The sequence below is a fragment of the Sceloporus undulatus genome, chromosome 6, assembly GCF_019175285.1.
Source record: "Sceloporus undulatus isolate JIND9_A2432 ecotype Alabama chromosome 6, SceUnd_v1.1, whole genome shotgun sequence".
NCBI lineage: Eukaryota > Metazoa > Chordata > Lepidosauria > Squamata > Phrynosomatidae > Sceloporus > Sceloporus undulatus.
Window position 1 is genome coordinate 24,713,745 of NC_056527.1, and position 22,837 is coordinate 24,736,581.

Sequence of the window (22,837 nt, forward strand, 5' to 3'; positions counted from 1 at the left end):
ATTCTGGTCAAAAGAAACAACATGTTCTTGGATAATATTTTTGCTGTGTGTCATCTTTATGAAACACAGCTTGAAAGTTGTTGAATAATATTTTTCAGAACCACTGATAAGTTTGCCTTCACACTTTAAAGAGATGTCATGTGTTGTCTTAAAAATTCAGTTTTGGCTTCTTACCACTTGATGGCAGTGAAGGAGCTAATGTTGCCAGGAAAGGTTCAGGGCAAGATGCTGTTATGAATAACAAAATGGGAGGTACAAAGGAAGTTTCTGACACTTCAATATTATTCCCAATTCTAGAAGATACTCCATGTGATCGTAGTAGAGCAAATCCTCTAGATGGAGCTTCAGCACTTCCTAAGGAAAAGACATTACTTTACTTTCTTAAGAGTGATGCTACCTAGTCTAGTTCAAAAAGTTTAATCAAGCTCAGTTTTCTTCTTCCTCATTATAAAAATGCCTAGTATAACCAAATGAATTATTATTAGTTTAGATTATTAAATCAAGTAGTAATTATGTTGGCTGCCTTTTAATATATGGCATCTTTAGCTAGCGAACAAAAATATCTGAAAGGGACAATAAAACCTATTAGGTAAAACAGCTTTTAAAACTAAGTACATTGAGCATAAAAAGTTTAAAATTTGATGATTGTCAACAGATAATTGCTTCCATAATTTGAGGGCAGCAAAGAGGTAGGTCTCAAAATGGTATTGGGGAAACAGAAATCTAATAACATAATAGAGATAAATGTCCCACATGTCTTGGCCAAGATATGTCAGGTATTTTGTCACTTCATTGATTCTCTCTATCTCTCTTTCATTAACTCTTCAAAGTTTGCCCTTTCTTTTTTGGATTCCTTTATCAATCAATTCTGCACCCCCTCCCCTTCTTACTTAAATTAGAAGACCACCAGTGAAGTAAGTGGCACTTTTGGTAGTGGGCACTAATAAATAAATAAATCTTATTTATACCCCACTTTTTGTTAAAACAATCAAAGTGGCTTACAACAGATAAAATAGTACAGCCATATATACAAAGTATCCCCTCTTAAAAAGATTAAACAATATAAGATACTTAGGCGGGTTACATACCGCCAAAAAATACGTATTCCATACGTATTAGGGTTAGGAAGGGGCGGTGCTTCCGCACCCCCCTAACCCTAGTACGTATGGAATACGTACAATATGGCAGTGGCCCTTCCACATGGGGGCCACCGTATTGACGTAACGGACGCTCTGCGTCCGCACGTGGTGCACCGGAAGTGACGCCGCGAGTGCGCCCTTTGGCACTTGCAGCGCCTCTTCTGGGGCCCGAGAAGGAGCGCGATTTTCGCGCTCCTTCTCTGCAGCGTCCTGGAGTCGCGCTGTTTAAAGGCTGCATCTCCCGGATGCTGCAAGTGGCGGCGGAGCCAGACCGCCACTTTTCGACGGTCTATAACCCGCCAATGTGACGACTGTGTGATTTCTGTAGACCAAAGAACCATGCATGTTTCTAAAACAGTGAAAAATACTGCCTTGTTCAATTCAGTTCTAAGTCTTAATTTTGTAAACAAAGGTCATATTGTATTATACATTCCATATACCTTTCAATATTTTTTCTCCTGCACTATGCATTTTTCTCTTTTTTATTTCAGTGCTATTTCTGGAAATGTTGCATTCTTGATGAGCATGTACTACAGTTGCAATTTATTGTTTGCTTTGGCTGCTTCAGGAGATGCCTTACAGGCTATTTCAGCAAATGTGTGACAGCATTGCACAAAAAGATCACAATATTATTTTTTCAGTGGATCCTGTATAAATTGTCACTTTAAATCAAAACTGTTTAGAGATTTATGGCCATGAAATATTGAAACTGAATTTAATGGCTGGAAACTAAAAAGCAGGTGCTAGGCTTTAAAAAAATCATGTAATTCATTTTATAAAAAAAGAATGGTAGCATATACAATTAAAACATAAACTGTCTTATTATAAAGAAAATATTCAGAGTTGTGCTCAAAGTGGAACTGAAAATTTAAAAGGGTACATTAAAAAAATACATTTCAATGGTGCAAAAACAAGTGGAGCAGCAAAAGATCAAGCAGCAATTACCAGAGCCTGACTTAACAGCCTTGCCAATAATTTGCTGGAAAAGCTTTCCTGGAAAAAATAGATTTTCCTATCTGTCAGTGTCTTTAGGAAACACCACTTATGCCTGACAAGGAGTAAGTGGCTGTTCCTGTGGACACTGACCTTTTATTCCCTCCCCCTTTTTTTCCTGTATGGCTGTGTGGGTGCTGGATACCCTATTGGTAAAAGGTATTCATGGACATGATTATAGCCATAGAATATGGACAAAACCATTTGGGAAAATGTTCACAAGTTATTGGTGCAATGTAGGAGTCAGTTGGCCTGCAAAGGTTGAAATCAACACAGAGCATTCAGAAATGCTGGGAACTTTTTAGAAATCATGTCCTATTTAGAACCATCTAATTCTTTGTTTAGGGGAATCTTTGTCAAAGAAAACGAAGTTGATACAGTTCTTGATCAAGGATTCCTTTAAATGGTCCCTTCTTATCTTGAAGATGCATTGGTTGATAGATTCACAACTCCCAATACTGTACAGATGAAATAATTCTGGAAATGTGACCTGGTGTCACCCAGTTTCTTTGCCTCCTTCAGTTTTTAAAAAGCAGCATGAAATACATGAAATACACCCTTTTCATCACTGTTTATATGGAGGCTGGTGTTGCATAGTGGCTAAATAATGAAGTTACGAATCAAGAGTCTCTCATTTGCATTTTTCTTTTGCCATAAACTGACTTGGTGGCTTTAAATACCAAGTCTGTTTTAAATATTGTGGTTTAAAAATGTCTTTTAGACTGTTCGCATGATTAAAATGTACATGTGGCTCTGTGCACATTTTATTTCCTTAAAACACATCACAACTTTAGAAATGGGTGGATTTCCCAGGCAAGGTATGTGTTGCCTCACAAGTAATCATGGGAGGTGTGAAATTGCCAAAGCATGACTCACTTTATCTTACAGGCTTATTGTGAAGATTACATCTAGATAATACATATGAAGCATTTTGAATAGTTGACAGCATTATATCTTTGGTAATGCATGCTGTTTTTCTGCCATGATATTTCATGCTTTCCCTCAAATCAATATATTTACAGGGACAGTGCCTGTATTTAAAGTGATTCTTGTGCCTGCCATAGTGTTTGGGTTTTCCTGGTTGTTGCAAGACAAAATTGTTTAGCATTAAATTGGTTATCTGGAAGAAAGTATACATATGTATACATACATATGTATACATACACTCTGCACATAACCATGTCAGTCTGTGTAGTCTTTAATTTATGCAAGTGGCTGAAAAGCCAGTTGCTTTCCATCTCTGCTTTAGAATGGTTTGGGAAATATGGTTTGCATGTAGAAGCCTTCTAAACCCATGAAAAGGCAGAATGGGGTTGTGTGTGGTATTTTGTCAGAGGAAGAAAGTTTTTGAGCCCTGGAACCCACAGATATGTTGAAATTCTCTGGTATATGGAGAGACCTGTGCTTCAAATCTTGCAAATGTTAATCTGTGAGCATTGTCTGCTTGGAAGAAGCCTGGATGCACATCCACTCATCCACTCCACACTGGGAGTGTGGATTTAATGAATAACATTAAATTGGAGTGGGTTGTGGTGTACGATCACACATGGGTGAAGTGATGTCATTTTCAAGGATTGCAACACTCCTATAATGTAATTTTGCAAAATTTGTTTTTAGTTTGTGTTTTCAAAATTAAAATTCTGCTCAATTTTTCTGAATGAGGGGGTACTGAAAAGTTGTTAGTCAGACCCACTTCCCAAACTCTGAGCATAATTTTATCACTGGACTTTGAAATAATGCTCCTTTGTATTGAAAACTGCCAGTTTGCAGGATCATAGCTCTAATTTCTGATAGAACCATGTCACCAAAAATGTGGAATTTTCAAGTGTTGAAATTTGGGCTGTGATGAAGTTTTTGTTCCTACAGAAGAAAACTCCAAAGGAAATCCATGAATATATGATGCATAGATCATGAAAGGTTATGGAACACCCTAAAAGACATGGGAGTACCAACACATCTGATAGTCCTGATAAGAAATCTGTACTTAGGACAAGAGGCTACTGTCAGAACAGAACACCGAGAAACAGAATGGTTCCCTGTTGGCAAAGGGGTCAGACAAGGCTGCTTCTTATCACTCTGCTCAACTTACATGCAGAACATATTGCAAGAAAAGTAGGCTTGGACACTGAAAATAGGAGGAAGAAATACCAACAATCTAAGATATGCAGAAACCTTCCCAGACCTGGAACAACTACTAAGGAAGATCAAGGAAGAAAGTGCAAAGGCAGGTTTACTGTCGAACATAAAGAAAACAAAAATAATGACCGTGGAGAATCTACACAAATTCAACCTAGACAATGAAGAAGTAGAAATAGTAATAGTTCTCATACCTGGGATCAGACATTGGTAGGAATAGGGAATGCAGCCAGGAAACTATAAGAAGATTTAGAATGGGAAGAGTGGCTGGGAAAGAACTAGAAAAGATCCTAAAATACAAAGATATACAACTGAGCACAAACATTAGAATTGTACAAGCCCTGTTACCATGTATGGATGTGAGAGCTGGGAAATTAAGAAAGAAGATAGAAAGAAAATCGGTTCATTTGAGATGTGGTGTTGGAGAAGAGCTCTAAGGATTCTGTGGACAGCCAACAAGACAAACAAATGGGTCTTGGAGCAGATCAAGCCAGAAATCTTCCCAGAAGCCAAGATGACAAAACTGAGGCTGTCGTACTTTGGACACATCATGAGAAGGCATGACTCACTGGAAAAAACAATAATGCTAGCAAAGATAGAAGGTAGTAGAAAGAGAGGAACACCACATGCTAGATAAGTGCACTCTATTAAGGAGGTCACCAGTATGACTTTGTAGGAACAAAGCAGAACAGTGTCAGGCAGGGAGTCTTCCTCAGGGTCACCATGGGTCGAGATCGACTCAAGGGCAGTTAACAACAACAGATAATGTAAAAACATTGAGTGACAAATGCCCCTTCATACTCAGCTGTGAAAAAATGGTGTGCTAACTTTCAGTGTGGAGATTTTGAGACTTAAGATGCAGTAAATCCTGGAAGGTCTTCCATTAGTGTCAGCTCCAGAAATGCTTGCACATGTTCATGACCTGATCTTGGCAGATCAGTGAATCTCAGCTAAAATAGGTGTAGAGACACTAAAGATATCTCAGGAATGCATTGGGGTTATAATTCATGAGCAGTTAGCTATGCAGAAGCTGTCAGGTGAGCGGGTGCCGAAATGTTAGAATGCTGACAAGAAGTGAAATTGAGTGGATACCACCAACTTTATTTTGCAGCATTTTGAGTTATTGAGGCGCGTTACAAACCGCCATAAGGGACATCCTCAGGATGTCCTAGGTTTAAAAAGGGGTGTCACTTCTTGACGCCCACAAGCCTAATACGTCCTAAGGACGTACAAGATGGCGACGCCCCATCTACATGGGGCTTAGTGCGCCCTTTCGTCGGAGCAGGAAGGAGCGACTCAAGGGAGCAGGAAGGAGCAACGCAAGGGAGAAAGGGACCAAGCGGCCCCTTTCTCCTCCTCCCCGCCGCCGCGGGGTGTCCTTGGGGCTTGAAGCCCCAAAGACACCCCTTTCTAGGCCTCAGGGAAGGGGCCTTTTGCCGCTTCCCCGCGGCCTGGAAAGCAGCGGATCAGGGCCTCAGCGGCTGCTGCTCTGGCCACTGAGGCCCCGATCCGGCGGGGAAAGGGGTGGGTGCAGGCCGCCGCTTTTTGGCAGTCTGTAACGCGCCTGAGTCATTATTTTTTTAACAACTTGTCACAGTTGATAAAACATGATTACATCACTATGATCTGGACACCAAACAACAGTGCCTGCAGTGGTGGCATTGGGTTCTTCATGTCCGTACAAATTCAATGCTCAAAAGTCAAGAAGAAAGACCATGGCCACAGTTTTTTGGGATCAAAAGGACCAAATAGTTAATGCAGAATACTACTTTAAATTGATGTACTGATTAAAGAATGAATTGAAGGAAAAACAACAAGGGAAAGTGGAAACATGTCCTTTTTTTTTTTTTTTTGCAGGACAATGCACCTGCTCACAATCATGGCAAGACAATGGAAGTTTTAAAGAATTTGGGGTTTGAATGCATCACCGTCCACCCTATTCACCAGATCTTGCTCCATCTGCATATTTCCTTTCCAGCTTTAAAAAGAGTTTGAAAGGAATTAAATATTTGAGTGATTCAGAAGTGCAGCAGCAGAGTAGTATTTCAGTGATCAAACATGGGGGGGGGGGGTTGGAAAGGGTTAAAGAAACTTGAGAAGTGATGTGCCAGGTGCCTCAAACTTCAGGGTGAATATGTGGAATAGCATGTAAATTCTATGGCTGACCGAGAAGCATTTACTTGCAAAACATTTACTTGTGATGTCATGGTAAAAACCTATGTATGTGACTAGTCCTCTATGATTAGATTTGGTTAATAACATAAAATAGTAGCTTAAACAATGTCTGTAGTCTATTCTGGAGCAAATTCTTGTTTGTGTAACAGCATTGCCTTTAATCAGCAGTGTGATGAATGTTTAGCCATTGGAAAGAATGTATGTAGTTTAGGAGGAGTAGAGAGAGGAAAGTAGAGAATCAGTGTAATTCTGATTATGATTGTGGAAAAGAAAAAAGAAAAACAAAGATGCTTTTTAAAATTCTATTGTTATCTAGGCTGAAATGTAATCAGTTCTGCAATAGTCTCTTTTAGAAAGATGAAGGTAGATGTATCAGCCAAGCAGCATGGTGATAGCTTTCTCCTTGACATCTAGTTTTCCTGTTCTATGGACATTGTTCTTTCTGTATGGCAGAATACTCAGTTGCACAAGCACTCACTAGTACTCTTGCAGTAATGTTTGCTGATTTACCCTCAGCAAAAAATAGGCTTTAGACATAACATCACACCATATCAAAGCTGATTGGAATGCTGCCTTTCTCTTTGCTTTAGCTTAAGCAGACGCTATCGAACTATCTCAGATTGTGCTCACAAAGTTATTGAACTTTAATGCTAACAGACCCCAGTCTCCAAAGGAAAGAAAATAAAAATTCTGGAGTACAGAAGTGTTAAAAATAAAAATAATTATTTTTAATGATTTTGCCTACAATCCTAAATGTGCATAGATTCAAGAAAATACCTTTGGAAGAAATGTTCTGGTAGTTGTTTTTGTTTTTGTTTTTGTCGACTGTAAATAAAAATTTACTCTGGAGCCTAAGATTCTATTTTGTAAAGATAAGAATGTACTGAGTGCTCTAGATTTCTTTTGCGCTTGTGACATTCTGAAAAGGTTGTAATGATGGAAATGTCTTCAAAGTCTATTACTGTAGAGGGACACTTACTAGATAGCAGAAAAGCAGATGCTAGCAGTAATAAAAATAAAAACCTTATATGGCTAGCTATATGCATAAAACCATTAATATTGTTGATCCTACTGTAAACTGGCTTGACTCCCAATTTTGGGGGAAGTATGAGGTATAAATATGCAACCACAACAACTTTGTGATTGACTTAGGGAAATAATTCTGTTGCCTAAATAGGGCATAGTGCTAAACATGATTTCTCCGTGAGTCATTCTCTTTCTCTCTTCCTTTTGCCTCAGTCCCTTGGGTTTAATCACAATTAAGTGACAGATGCTGAACACATTTTGTCCTAGTCTAATTGACTGCAAAGTCATGGTCAATATTGCATTGGCTAACTCAACTCCTCACAGCCATGTCCAAACATAATGAAATTGTGTTAGTGAGACATCTTGCTGAAGCAGTAGGTGGAGGTGCAGATTCCTAGCCCCTAAATTACTTAATTTACATACCTAGCATGTTGGTTTTCTCTGCATAACTAAAACAACTTTTTACTCCATGCTTGAATTCATAATTGGGTCTTGAATGTATGGTAAACTGTTTTCATGCTTTTTTTTCTCTTCTGAAAATCTGTAATTTGTGAGTGAGTGGAAAAATATACAGTTGTACTCTGTATTTAGATAACACATGTTTTAATACATTATCTGAAATGCTGGGACAAGAAGTGTTTTGGAGTTGTGATGTTTTTGGATTTGGGGCCAGTAGCATAGTATATACCTGTATTCTGTTTATGAAGCTGAAGAGAGACTTGAGGATCTATGAAATGGTGGGAGGTGGGGATTTTCACCAACCACTATGCTTGGAGTGCTGCCATTTCACAGATCCTCAATGTCTCCAGCTTCATGTCTTTTTGCTGCCAGTTGCCTACTTTTGCCTTTGAAACAGTGGCTCTGGTGCTCCTGCTTGTTCGTCTCTCTCCAACTTTGCATCTTTCTTCAGTCTTGCATCTTGTTGTGTTGTGTATAAAATGCAAGGCTGGAGAAAGATTGAAAGATGAACAAGCTGCTGCATTGGCTCCACTTCCTTGAAGATGGAAGCGGGCAGTTGATGGCAAAAAGTTTCAATTTTTGGAGATTTTGGATTTCAGATTTCCAGATTAGGGGTGCTCAACCTGTATCAGAGTAAGAGAGGTCACAATCTTGCATAACAGGTTTATTAAAATTGTCGGAAGAGATATTAAAAGTAGCTATCAAGTGTTTAAGACACTGACTCTGTTGATTGCAAGATCAGCAGATTAGCAGTTTGAGGTGAGCTCTCATCACTAGTCTTAGCCACTGCCAACCTAGTAGTTTGAAAGCATGCAAATGCATGTAGATAAATAGGTACCACTTTGGTGGGAAGGTAAACAGCATTATGTGCAATCATGCTGGCCACGTGATCACAGAGTAGTCTCTGACAGTGCTGCCTGTCACCTATGGTCGGACATGACTTGACAACCTTGTCAATACCTTTACCTATCTTAAATACAAACCTTTTCCATAACTTCCACAAAATATTTTGACTCAGGCCCTAGCAAAATTTTGTGGCTATTAAAACAATTCAAATAAAATCCTAGGGAAATATTCCATTGACCTGCAGTCTGCAGTCTGATGAATATTTATTGAGGACAAAGACATGCTGTGTTCAATAGGGCTTACTTCTTAGTGTTTACTATTACAGCTAAACCTGGCTCAATACCTGCCTCTTGTTAATAGAAGCTTAGAGTCATGAAAAATGACACTTGAATTTTGAGTTGCCCTTTTTATCCAAACTACTTGCTATTCTCCCCCCCCCCCCCAATCAGCCAAAATAATGTAATATCTGTTTCAAACGCTATGCACTTTCTACATAAACAAAAGGTGTTTCCACTGAGGAAAAGGCATGAAATAGTAGCCAAGTGTCAGTTTTTTGCTTTTGTTTCTCAGAAGATGTCCCATAATTGACTGCTTACTGTATATCTTAGATAGCATCATCCAAGTGCATGTACAGCATAGACACACAGACATTCCCTCATACACCACACACTCTTCCCTGTTATTCCCTTCTGGCCTGAAGTGTTTTATGCTGACTTAGGCTTGTTCTATAAATCTGTAATGAAAACAGTGCTTTGTAATGGATTATTTGACAGACTAATTATGGTGCTGCTTTAATTGTCTTACTTTTGGGTTCTTACAGTTTTAGGTCCTCTTCCAGATTTGGCCCACTGCAGTAAGTTTGCTCAGGCCTAGTTCTTGAGGGAATAATCTTTTTAGATACTTTGTTATATCTACATGTGTACCTTTAAAATGAAATAAAATGCTACTTGGAAACCAAATCCTCATGCTAATTTTTCTGGACAAGACTTTCACTTTATCCTGAACAATGTTTAGGGGTCATAGACTGCCCAGGGTATATCTTGTTGAAGTCCAGACTGTTGGGAGTGGTTGTGTTTTGCATTCATTTTACATTGCCTCTGAGTTCATCATTAAACTCTTGGTTTTCATAAATGATACATGTAATAGTATAATATCCAACAGGCGATAGATGCAATGTTTTCTTAAGCATAAGTGGTAGAGATTAACTGTAACATCCCCCATACTGTCTGCTCTTAGAAACAAGATTTGTACTTTTAAAAATGAAATTAATAGGCAGGCTCAAACATGGTGAACAGAAACCTAATGCTGAACAGAGGAGCAGTGCTATTGTTTATACTTCTCATGAAATGCAATGTGATTGCTTTAGTAGCCCTGTTTCACAGGCATTTAGAAACTATAGTTTGTTTGGAAACGTTTTTTTCCAAGGAATTGATAGAGATATAATTTTAATACTGGAAGACAGTGTTTGCCAATGCACAAAATGTACAAAAATGAATATATCAATCTGAGTAAAAGGGAATATTCTTGAGGATATGCAGACATATTAATTTTAATTTGTCTGTTTGATCTCTTAATTGCTGCTGAAGATTTATTGGCTAATTTTAAGGAAGCAAGTGTTTGAAAGTTTCTGGCAAATACTATCTTCTTGTAATGAGCACATGGCATTGAAAGAAGTTAAGAGGAGAACAAAATTAGATTGACTGATTGTTCAGTCATGTGGGCCAGGCTGGCTGCATATTTGGCTGTTAAGAATGATTGCTCAAATTACATTGCCTCAGGTCCCTGCTCTTGGTTGGCTGTCTTCTCAGATCTTAACAAGGTTCTGGGAACTCATTTTTGACAAAGTTTGCTTTGTGTTTCACAGGATGCTTCATCAGCAGATATTAGGAAAGCGTATCGGAAGCTTTCACTAATATTACACCCAGACAAGAATAAGGATGAAAATGCAGAAACTCAGTTTAGGCAGGTACGTGAATACATTGTATAGTTTATACCACAGTATGATGCAATCATTAAAGTATTTGAATAAATTTTAATTTTAATTCTGGAGTAGTATTTAGAAATGATTTGGAAGATTTTGTTGCTATATTTTTGTATAAAACATTTAAATATTTTGCAAGTTGTACAAGAATAAAGAAAAGTAGGAAGAAGTCCATCGTATGATACCAGGAGTGAAAATTCTTAGATGTGATTATTTTACTCTGGGAATTAAGACAACGCAAATCACTTCATTTTAGTGGTACAATGTCACGAGTAGCAGGTTTTTCTTTGTAAATGGAAATAGACAGGAAATATTTAGTAAGCAAATACATTAAGTAACATGTATATAATTAAGCTTTACTATGCTAGGTTTTTTTTCCAGACAAGGCATAATACTTATAAAACATGTAACTGATTTACTTGAAGTCTACATGGAAATAGTGATCAATAGTTCTGAAGTAGTAAAGCATGTTTAAAAAAAAACAAAACCTTTTATTATATCTGAAAATAACTGCATTTATATTTTAGAAACAGTTTTAGAAAATTTAGGGATGAGTAGGGAGATCTGTAAACATTATTCAAATTGTTGAGAGGTTAAATCTTGCACAGAATAATTTGAACTGTTCTTCCCACTTTGAGAAAGAAAAGTCCAATGCATTTGTCATTTTTGGTAAATTTATTTGGTTGTTTAGGATAGAGCTTTTGATATGTTTGTTTTTTAAAGTAAAAGTGCACTTTTATTCTAGTTGGTGGCCATATATGAAGTTTTAAAGGATGAAGAGAGAAGGCATAAGTGAGTACCTTGTATATATTTCAAAGCAGGCTACAACTTACATAGCCATGATATTCACAATTTCTGTAAATACATAGAGCTTCATCATTTGAATATTCTGTACTTTACAAACTATTCTTGAATCTTTTTATATGCATGAATGGTATTTTTAGGATTTAATCTATGTTAATAACATAATAAATTATAAAATAAATCTGTGCTTTAGAAATCTGATACCTGCTTAGTTCAGCAGTTTTGTTTTCCTAACCGTTAATTTGATTGCCACCATAGATTAAGAAATTGCAGTGTATATATATTACTGCCAAAATCCAGTCTTTGAAAAGCCTAATATATATTGTACATTATTTAGTTACTTCACTAATGTACACAGTAATAGAGGTTGGTAATATTTGTAAGAAAGGAATTACTGGCAAGCAATCATTTGTGCTTGGATCACTTTTCATAGGACTGTTGTGTTGTACTTTGGACTTTTGATTTATTAGGATGCTCACTTCAGCTGTTGACCCGATATTTTGATTGAAGAAAAGAAAAGCTTACTTCCAGCAAAGAGGTTCTGTTTGAAATATCTCTTAAGTTTTCAGTTTTCTGAACAGAGATGCTAAAAGTTCTCCAGGAGGTTCTTAGCTTTGTACAAACCTTGGCATGAGTCCAGGTCTCATAGTAGAGATTATCTACTTTCAGATAATCCTCTGTGTTGAAAGAGCCCTGGAACAGTGTTCAGAGGAGTTTTGGAGATTCTGTGTATGGTTTTTACCCTGCCTCCCACTGCAGTCTTTCAGCTTGGAGTCATAGATCAAGGAAGTTTAGGAAGTTAAACAATAGGGGGTCAATGTCTGGTGTCAAATGGTTGCAAAAGGTATGAACTAGTTTAAATGCACCCTCTCTCTCACACACAAACACACAAGTATAATGGGGGGGGGAGGGTTTGATGGTGCTTAATTTACATGCTCATTGTTTTATGTTGATGTAATATGAAATAAGTTGTACTTTTGTGTTGACTTTGTTCTTAAATTTCCTTTTGGATTTCTCCCCCAGTGCATGCCAGGGACTTCTCTTATTAACAAGCATTGCTCACTGAAATTATTTGGAGATTTCATGCAGTATGCATATTGAGATATATATGGACAAATATTATCTGAGAAACCTATTTCATTAAATGGATGTTCCTTCCTCCCCATATGTAGGTTGGGGTACAATAAAACCAATGTTATTGTTACTAGGCTAAATGCCTCCAAATGATTCATGGTTACCTCCTTGGTAGGAGCAAGAAGGTTCACAAGTAGCAAGTATTTTTCTTTTAAAAAAGTATAAACTTTGCTATGAGGCATTTTCCAACAGTTCTTGCATGCAAGACAATTGCAGACTCAGATGAAAAACCACGGTAATAATAGTGGCTATATCTTGCTTAAATAACTGCAAATCAAGAGGCTAGTAAGATTTCTTTTAAATTCTTTAAACCATGTACTTACTGTTTGTATCATGAATTAATACCTCTTCAGTTCTTTCTTTGGATCCATATGCTTCAGGCATGGTAGTCCCTGACTATTTTAACTGTGTAGTCAATATGTAAAATTTGTGTTCATTTTGAAGCCATGGGGGGGGGGGGGGGGGGTCCCCCCCATTTCTTCCAGTAAAAAATGGAAATTTTCAGAACCAATGAAAAGTGCTATAGCCGTATTTTCACATTGAAAGTTATTTTGTTACTTCAGGAAAATAATATATATACAAATATAATATCTCATCTTTGGTATATAAAAAGCACAGTTTATTGAGAAAATTATTATAAATTGAATATGCTTTTCTGAATTTTACTTCTATTATAAATAGAGCTATACCATCCTGAACTCTAAAGAAGCCCTGACTTATGAAAAATCTCCTCAGTTTTGCTGGTTTATGAGACATATACAAAAATGCCCAGTAAAATCAGACTAAACCATCAATATTAGTAAAACAAATAAAATTACTGTCTCTTAGTTCCCCATACTATCATGCGGACATAAGATTTCCATAAAAGGAAACCAGGCAATTATTATCAAGATCTGGTATAATATGTTAGCCTTACATATTATACCAGATCAAAGGTCTTCCACTTACATAGAATTTGGTCAAGAATTTGGGGTCAGGAAATACGTGAAAATCTTCTGTTAAACATTTTTTCATTATTCAGAAAAAAACATATTTCATAACCCAATTTTTTCAATTTTCCAGGGGGAAAAGGCTATGGGGGAGACCTTTCCCCCTTTCCCCCTCTTTTCTGGGCCTACATGTCTCTTCTGTGCAAATGCTCATTAGATTGTCAACATCTTCAAGCTTCTTTTTCGCAGGCTGACAAAGTACTTTTCTTGGGAGTGCAGTAGTTATTTCCCACACACTCAAAATATTTTAAATTAAAAATAGTGCATTAAAAAGCAGTTAGTACTCTAAACATCAAAGTCAGAATCAAAACAGCATGCTCCTGCCTCCGATGCTGAGGAGGATGATAATTAACTGTTTTCCTCTTCTGAAGCTGACTGTATGGAACTTCAACTGCTGTTCAGTTTCCCAGTTTAGAGGTAGTTTGAGGATTTGGTGTCAGAGCACCAAATAAAAAGAGCCGAATTTGTCTTCATGTTTCCTTTTGAGTTGCTCTTGTGTCAAATCCTCAACCTACTTTTTGAAGTCAGGGGAAGCTAGATAGCAGTTTGGGGGCTGCATTGCAGCATGTCCCACCTGCCTGCTTTTCAAGATTTACTTTCCTTTACTTGCTATGCACAGTAGGAAAGTGAACAGTAGATAATATTTAAATATATCTAGGTCTCCAGTGCATACCGATTGGTACTGCAAGTTAATTTCAATCCAGTTACATTAACTGCAGTATTACAAAGTAAATCTGTTATACTTCATTGCCTTTCTTTAATGTGTATAAGACACTGGATTGATTTGTAACAGTTTATTTCATTTCATTAGATGAAACTGAACAGATTGCTTCTTTAAAAGCTTAGTGTCCAGGACAATCCTTCTTCACTTTTAAAATTATATTTCTTCTTAAATGTTTCTTCTAAATCAATTTTTATATTTTATAATTTAGATTACAGTAACCAGTAGAGGGGCATCATAATACTCTAACACTTAAGCTTGCTTATTTTATGATCGTTTTGGTAATGAAAATACTTTTATGTTCACTATATGGAAAGTATATGGAGATTCTTCAGTAATTTTATATTATCTATGAGAGGGGAGAAAAAACAGTGTTTGGTTCTCTCCACTCTGAAATTTAGATTTAAAAGCCCAGTTCTTTGTACATATTATATGAGGGTAAGATGCCCTGATTTCTGTGAAACCAAACTATAGGACCATAGTTTTACGATTGCTGGTTGCATTTAAGCCTCCAAGAGTGTATGCCGAGAAACAATAAACAGTCAAAAGTAGACTATTCAGAAGCTCTTTATTAAACATTCAAGTTAAACTATTATAGTATTGAAAAGATGGATAGGGTAGCAAACTAATACTGCATTTCTTTCAACCTCAGTAACATCTTTTCAGTTTACCTAAAGCTACCATCATGCTGCAGAATAATCCATGCATTTTAGGATGTAACTTATCCGCCATTTCTTTCTTTCTTTCTTTTTTAATATGATTTTTAATTTTTGCACCTTTTAACAAACAAACACAAATCTCCAGCCTCCTGTTTCTTTATCTAGTTGCCATAACCCTGCTTGGTATAGGCTTAGCATTTGTGGAATTATACCCATTTGCTTGTATTTGCCCCTATTTTGAAAGGGGGCAAATTGAGGATGGGTAAAATGTGGCAAGGACATAAAGGCCAGGCTGCTTTGTGATTTACTTATGTGCTTAATTCTACCGCATGCCTCTGAAGGTCTATCTTTGGTGATAGATTGGTTTCTGCAAATAAGTACTTTAATGAATTGTCTGCATGCTTCCTAATTAACTGATTTCCTAAATGTGAAAAACAAGATTAAAAATTATCAAAGGATGCTAAGCAACTTAGGGATCATTGTTTACATGTAACCTTAAAAATTAAGCAGACATCTTAATTTTTAAATACAGTGCTTAATTATTACGGAAAGCAGTGATTTATCTTTCGACAGTATATATTCTAAAAAGTGGGTTATAATAGAAGCTATCTTCCCTTAAAATGGCTAGTCGTGTGAGCCATAATGTTCATTGATAGTAAAATCAATAGAGCATTGATTCTGGAACTAAATCCTTGGAGACTTTTGTTCAGAATAGCAGACGAAGCCCAGTAAATACACTGTGCTGTTCAGTGTGGTTTAGTACAGGATTTTTTCCTGCATCAGAACTGGATGCATATAAAGCAGGTGTTTAATATGTGTGAATTTCAGTGTGGACTATCAAGGCCTTTGATAGTTCTTAAATAATTAGTCATTAAATAATATATTTCTTTTTTGTTGGTGAACAAAATGATTTGGGTTTTTTTAATGATTTGTAATTGTTTTCTGCAAGACAGGGGAAAGAAATATTTTAGATTTTAACAGTCCTTAAGCTTTGCAATTTCTGTTATATTTTTCTGTTTTCTCAGTTTTTATTGTTTTTCAATTTTAACATTATTGATACAATCTGAAAAACATTTAAAACTGGGTGAAAACAACTTTTGCAGGACTGCTGAGAATTGTTTTTACAGCAGTTGTCTAGACTAAAAGTTTTTTGAAAATTTATGAAGCTGAACATCATTCTTTTTTTTATTTGTGCATAAAATAGTCCAAAATAAAATGTAAAATTATGTAATATTTATCCTGTTAATATTTAGTAATAGAAATTAGTTGAATATTTTTACCAATAATTTTGACAAGTAATTAAGAATTTGTTTAGAAGAAATGGCTGTTTACTGAGTCTTAGAATTGTTGAATAAAATTATTTTATACCAAGTTTAAAAAAAGATGGCAAAAATCACTTTCCCCCATTAATCTATCTCCAAGGTATCAATTTAATAACTATCAAAGTAGCTACTGCAGTTGTTGCATTTAAATTGATTTACATGTCAAGACTGGCAGTTTAGCAGCTGCGCTATTATTCCTCAATCGGTCAATTTACTTGAGAAAAACCTACTACTGAGTCCTACTGACCTGCATGACAATATAGGCCCTATTTCTATTCCTGTAATTAGGCCTGCGCCTAACTCAGAATATTTTTAATTAAAATATTTTGGTCAATGTGTTGCACCAAATTAAGCCTTTCAGTGCAGATTTAATTCTGCAAGTAGTGTGATTAGAATATTCAATGAGCTGTGCTCCATTTAGGGTTAATTTGAACATACAGTATTTTAAATGTCTTCATTCTGAGTGCTGTAAATGATAGACTTGTCAATTTTCCTACTAAAAGTTATCTGGTTTCTTTATGTAGGCAGGAAATGTAGAATATGTGTGTGTGAGTAGAGAGTATTTTAAATGATAAGCAATACAATATTTGAAAGAGGAATAAATGTACAAAAAGTTATTTTTAAAAATGGCTTTTTAATATAAAAGGAGGAAAAAATAAGGCGAAGGTTCACTAATTAATATGAGAATTTGTAGCAGGCTAATATTTCAAATAGTAATTTTCTACAAATCAATCTGATCTCTAATAAATTACACTTAATTTCTAAATTAATTTTCACATCAAAAGAAAAATATTTGCTAAAACTGCACTTTTTTCTGAATAGCAAAGGTTGTTTTTCTTTGTATTTTTAATCTATGAGTTAAAGAATCATTGCAAGTAAATGGATTTGGTGGTGGCTGCCTTCCCACTTAAAATCATTCCTTTGTAATTCTTTTATTCTGGGAACATGACCAGTGATTGACAGGTAGGTTGAACATATGGTTCATTGTAGAGAAGAAACACTTCTCAAGTGAATCAATTGGGGGAGCTGTAAGAACAGCAGAGTCACCGGTTTTATGCAATCACTGAAGAACAATTTCACAACAGGCTGGTTAGAATTCCATCTATCCCAGAACCCCAGATTTAATGTTGACAAAACATACTCTTGTAGGGGTTTAATTTTAAAAAAAAATATGGATGAGTAAAACACAATTGTCATTCCTATCTCATTAAATAGGTTAATTTTAACTGCTTCATGAAAGCTTGTTTGTTTTTACCACTCTAGGTATGATGATATTCTAATCAATGGTCTACCAGATTGGCGACAGCCTGTATTTTACTACAGGCGAGTGAGGAAAATGAGCAATGCAGAGTTGGCATTGCTGTTGTTCATTATTCTCACAGTGGGTCATTATGCTGTGGTTTGGTCAATCTACCTGGAAAAACAATTGGTAAGTATTGGTAATAAGCTGTATTTAAAATCACTGGAAGTGTTCAGGGATTGTGGATTCTTGACTATTCATCTCTCTGTCTCTCTCTCTCTCTTTTAAAGCAATGACTTACTGACAGTACGGTTCCAAACTATACTTCTTGTAACTTAGTATTCCCCCCCCCCCCATGTTTATGTAAATCGGTTCCTTTTAAAAGATTTCCACCATTAAAAACATAAAAGGTACGTTTTAGGAATATAAGCTAGTAAAGATGGTTTAAGAAGCTAATATTTGGAAACCAAAACCTCCCTGAGAACTGTACAAATGCGAGTTTTGGGATTTTTCTCTTGCCTCTTCCCCGCTGTTTGATATTTGAAATTCATGCTCATTCTGCTTCTGTGTTAATGGAGGTTTCTCCCCACCTCCAAACTAAAGTGTCTTTCAAACATGATAAATGTTCCAGGGTTCCAATGTTAAAACCACAGAAGCAAAGAAACGTTTTAGATGTTGGTTGCTTCTGGTTTACTAGAAAGCAAAATATCATTCTTAGTTATATGCTAAGAATTTTATAATGTGAAAACTGCTTTGCTCCCATCCTAATTTTTAAAGCCACTTTTTAAAAAGTTGCAAGCTTTAAAAAGTGAATGAGAACTTTGAGTGTTGTGGATATATACTCTTGATGGACGGAGCTGGACTTTATGTGTGTTTAAGGAATGGATGCCATAGCAACAGTTAGATTATTTTTCTTAATCATGTACTGTCCACATATTTGCATAAATGGTGTTCTGTTTTCTTCCTAATTGAACAGTTTTCCTAAGTGTTACAAGCTCACATGTTCATGGTAACCTCTAACTTTTACCTCCCTTTATTAGGATGAACTACTTAGCAGAAAAAAGAAGGAGAAGAAAAGAAGAGCAGGAGGGAAGAATACAGAGGAAGTGAAACTTGGTTTAGACAAGAATGAAAGGTGGGAACTGCGGAAAATCTGTCTCTGGAAGAATCACTACTACTGTTGAAAAGTGCTGAAATAGTTTTTGACATACCAGGCATGTAAAGTAATCTGTTGTAAATGTTTTGACACTCCTTGAAAAGACTCTTCATATAGATATTTAAAAATTCTGCTAATTCTGATATTAATTATAATTATTTATAATAATTTCTGAGCTATAGGTGTAGACTAATAGTACAAAATTAGTGTGTACTTCAGGAAAACTTGCTATGGGCAGGGAAAAATATGCAGAATTAGTTTGACATCTGAGTTTGTTCTTTAATTTTAGGGGCAGAGTTAACTAGAAGGGGATCATTGAAGTCAGAATACTCATTGCATTTTATTTACAGAATTCATCTGCAATTATTTTAGCATCAGATTTGGGTTAGGGTGCAAAAGGAATTACTAAAATGTTCTTCATTTTGAGGTTCCCTTCTTACCCCTTTAAAAGTGGGTGACAGCATGGGGTGGAGGAATACTGACATTCAGAATATTCCAAAAGATACCACCATTCGTTCTATTGATTCATAGAAAGAAATAAAGGGTTTAAATAGTTCACACAGCAGGGGCATGAACTGGATCAATGCAGGATAGAGAGCAGAGACTAGTCTGCCTGTCTTCTGTTCTGATGACATCAGTGAGTAATGCTTCAGCGAACTGCAAATGACATTAATTTTTATGTATTGGTTTGTTTATGCTACAGTCTTCATATCTGGTTGTCAGCGCTTTTGACTGGTTTGGTTGGTGGTTAGTCTCTCTCTTTTATTTCTGTTTTTCTCTGAACGTCATCAAGAAAGGGTGAGGTGTTTATTTTGTGAAGTGCCTAGAGAATAATGTTTAGGGAAGGCCCTCTAAAGAGATTTGTCTTTGCAGTTATGTTCCATGAAAAAACATTTACATGTCCTCTTGACAGGTAACTTTAGCACCTTGTATTCCTAGCTTGAGGCTTTTATGGCGATGTATATAACAAAATATAAGTAATAATTTTTGGGTTTTTTTACTTTTACAGATTACTAGAGAAACCACAGTGGCGGGATCTGCTTCCATGTAAACTGGGAATATGGTTCTATCTAACAGTAAAAGCATTGCCTCAGTTATTTCAGGTAAAAACAGCAGAATGACATGTTGATTTTAGCTTTGTAAAAATCCCCCATTTTTATTCTTATCATGTGTTGTCCTGAGCTTCTCAACATAGTTAAACTTGTTGTCCTGCGCTTCTGTCTTTGGTAAAGTATCTTATTTTCAGAGTAGGTAGATGCAAAATGTAAAGCCTCTATTGATCCCATATTTGCATCAATTTATAAATACTAAAGACATGGAGATGTTTACTAAATAAATGGAAAAGAGGTCAAAGAATTTCAAGACCAGCAGCAGAGCATTGAAAGACTTGCTGTTTATATTGTGCCCTACATTGCAAAAATATTTGCCATAGGAGTTATAATATCTATAAATATGAACAGCAGTGCAGATGTCAATAAGACAGTAAATTAAATCTTACTCTGAAAACAAGATAAATCTAGCTTGTCAGTCAGTGTAATAAATTATTTCAATGAATTTAAGGGCCTTAAAAATGTGTAAAGCTGCAATGCAGTGTTAAATACCATGGCTGGGTTTGAGAGATGTGGAAAAGCAATTTAGTGTTCTGAAGTGTGTGTTTTTTTAAGAGTTGTTTCCAGCCAGTGTAATAAAACAGTAGTATATGGTTTTTCAAGGCTGCTACATTTTTGTGGTCAGTTTATTAACAATTTTTTTTAATGAGTTGATGTGAGTTTGGGAGGTTTACTTGCTCATTATGAATACAACACAGGAGCTGCTCAATAGTTTATATTACAGATGTTTTAATTTTTCACAAGTTTCTCTTTGTGTTGGTGAATTAGATGAGTTACATTAAAGGTTTACCAGTTTTTAACCTATGTGCCCTTCCAATTATATTAGTGTCTACATTAATATCAAACTCTTGTTGAAACTAGTAAATATTGGCAAATTTATCTAAGAAGATGGAATGGAGAAAGCAATTTTCTAACCACAGAAGCTCAGTAGGTACGGTAGACCTGAAAAAGCTACAATAAATAGCTTTTGTGTGACTACCAAGCATAGACACAGATAGAAGACTGGGTCCATCAAGTTTCTATTTCCACTTGCCACTGTGCTCATGAGGAAACTGCTAATGCCCAGTCAGACCTGAAACAAATTTGATTGACTATAGAGCCTTTTTCTTGCCCTCTCCTCCCACCCACGACACTAAGAACAGGTCATAGTAACTATTTGAATTGGTCTGTTGTGGGTCTTTTTATAGCTTGGGCTCCTGTTTTTGTTTGACTAGTGTTTTCACAGCAATGTTTCTAGGCAGTATTGATCTTGGTTACCTTATGTGACATTCTAGTATAACCCAAATGGTGGATTTCAGAGATTGCTTAGTATTGAAGGGTGTTTGGTGGAGTTTGTTGTGGGACGAGAGATTCAAGTGCATTGGCTATCTTGACTCTGGTTCAGACTGGGTAATATTGCCGCAGCAGGGCAAGAAAATATCTCCCAGTTTTTCCTCCTTCTCAGTCATGGAAAAATCCAAAGTAGATAAATAGTGAAACCTCTCTCCTGCATGCTTTGATGTTATGATGTAAACAGATTTTTATTCATTACTTAAGTCTGGTTGAAATGGATAAGTGGACTTAAACTGCTATTCAAGTACTAATTCTTTGATCTAGCTTGAAACCAGTGGCATCATTAGGGGGGTGCAGTGATGCAGCCTGCACTAAGTGACACACCAGAAGGGGTGTGTGACATCTGGTCAGGCCCTGCTCCTGCCATGTGTTCCTACACCCCTGTGTGTAGAGTTGCCATAAATGTCTACCTCCAAACCGGGACAAATGTAAAAAAAATAAAAAATAAAAAAAGTAGGACAAATGTAGGACAAAAATATTTACAAAAATATTTTGTAAATGGAGGACAAAAAAACCAAAAGATAATTAATACATTCAAAAAGCATTAATATAAACGCATGTAAACCGATTGGGTGATCTTGGGTAAGTCACACTCTTTCAGCCTCTCAGGGGAATCTAAAGGCAACCCCCCCCCCTGAAGAAACTTGCCAAGGTCACCATAAGTTGGAAAGTAGTTGAAGGCACACACAACAACAACAACAGAGGAGGAAGAAGGGGGGAGAAGGAGAAAGAAGAAAAGAAGGAGAAAGAAGAAGAATAGGAAAAAAGATAAAAATAAGAGGAGGAGGAGGAAGAGGGGAAGAAGAAGAGGAGGAAGAGTGGAAGAAAAGGAGGAAGAAGAGGAGTATGAGAAGAAGAGGAAAGGCTTCTTTCTCTTCCTCAGCTCCGTCCCTGGCGGCGGGGCCAAAGGAGGGAAGGAAGCCTTGCCCCGGCGAGGCTTCTTTCTCCTCCTCAGCTCTGTCCCTGGCGGCGAGGCCAAAGGAGGGAAGGAAGCCTCGCCCGAGCAAGGCTTCTTTCTCCTCCTCGGCTCCGTCCCGGGAGGCCGGCGAAGCCGAAGAAGGAAGGGGAGCCCCCCCGACAAAGGAGAGAGGCCTACACAGGCCTCTCTCTTTCCCCCGCCACCGCAGTCGCAGAAAACGCGCAGCAAATGGTGGTGGTGGCCCCAACTTCCCCAATGCGCCACCACAGCCCTGCCCAGGCCTATCTGGGCTCCTCCTCCTCCTCTGGGCCAGCCACTGCCCCTTGTGGGCAGTTGGAGACGCTGCAGGCAGCCTGCAGCTCCTCCTGTGACTAAGGCTAGAGGAGGAGGAGCTGTGGGTCTGCAGCAAGTGCGGTGGAGGCGCGCACGTGCGCCCGGGCCCCTTGGGCCCAGGACAAATTGCCAAAACCGGGCCGGGATGATCCCAGGGCCCCCAAACCCGGGATTGTCCCGGGTAAAACCAGGATATGGCAAGCCTCCCTGTGTGCCATCTCGGCTTTTTCCACATCAAGAAAAGAATGGGGTGGCACGGAGGGGAAGGAGTGTGCACCACCCCCAGAAGCCCCACCCTCCCACACCAGGTGACACTCAGTGCCACTGCTGGGAGCAGAGGTTAATGAGGTAGGAATGGCTGTGA

General features: G+C 37.2%; 1 protein-coding gene across 1 annotated transcript in view; it reads left to right on the forward strand.

Annotated features, from left to right (window-relative positions):
• Window positions 1–22,837, forward strand: part of DNAJC1 (DnaJ heat shock protein family (Hsp40) member C1) — a 99,734-nt gene that overhangs the window by 15,996 nt on the left and 60,901 nt on the right. Inside the window, exons 2-6 of the mRNA XM_042475079.1 lie at window positions 10,639–10,740; window positions 11,501–11,547; window positions 17,648–17,813; window positions 18,665–18,759; window positions 19,790–19,883. Of these exons, the coding sequence (XP_042331013.1) occupies window positions 10,639–10,740; window positions 11,501–11,547; window positions 17,648–17,813; window positions 18,665–18,759; window positions 19,790–19,883 (504 nt within the window). The remainder of the gene's footprint in view (window positions 1–10,638; window positions 10,741–11,500; window positions 11,548–17,647; window positions 17,814–18,664; window positions 18,760–19,789; window positions 19,884–22,837) is intronic.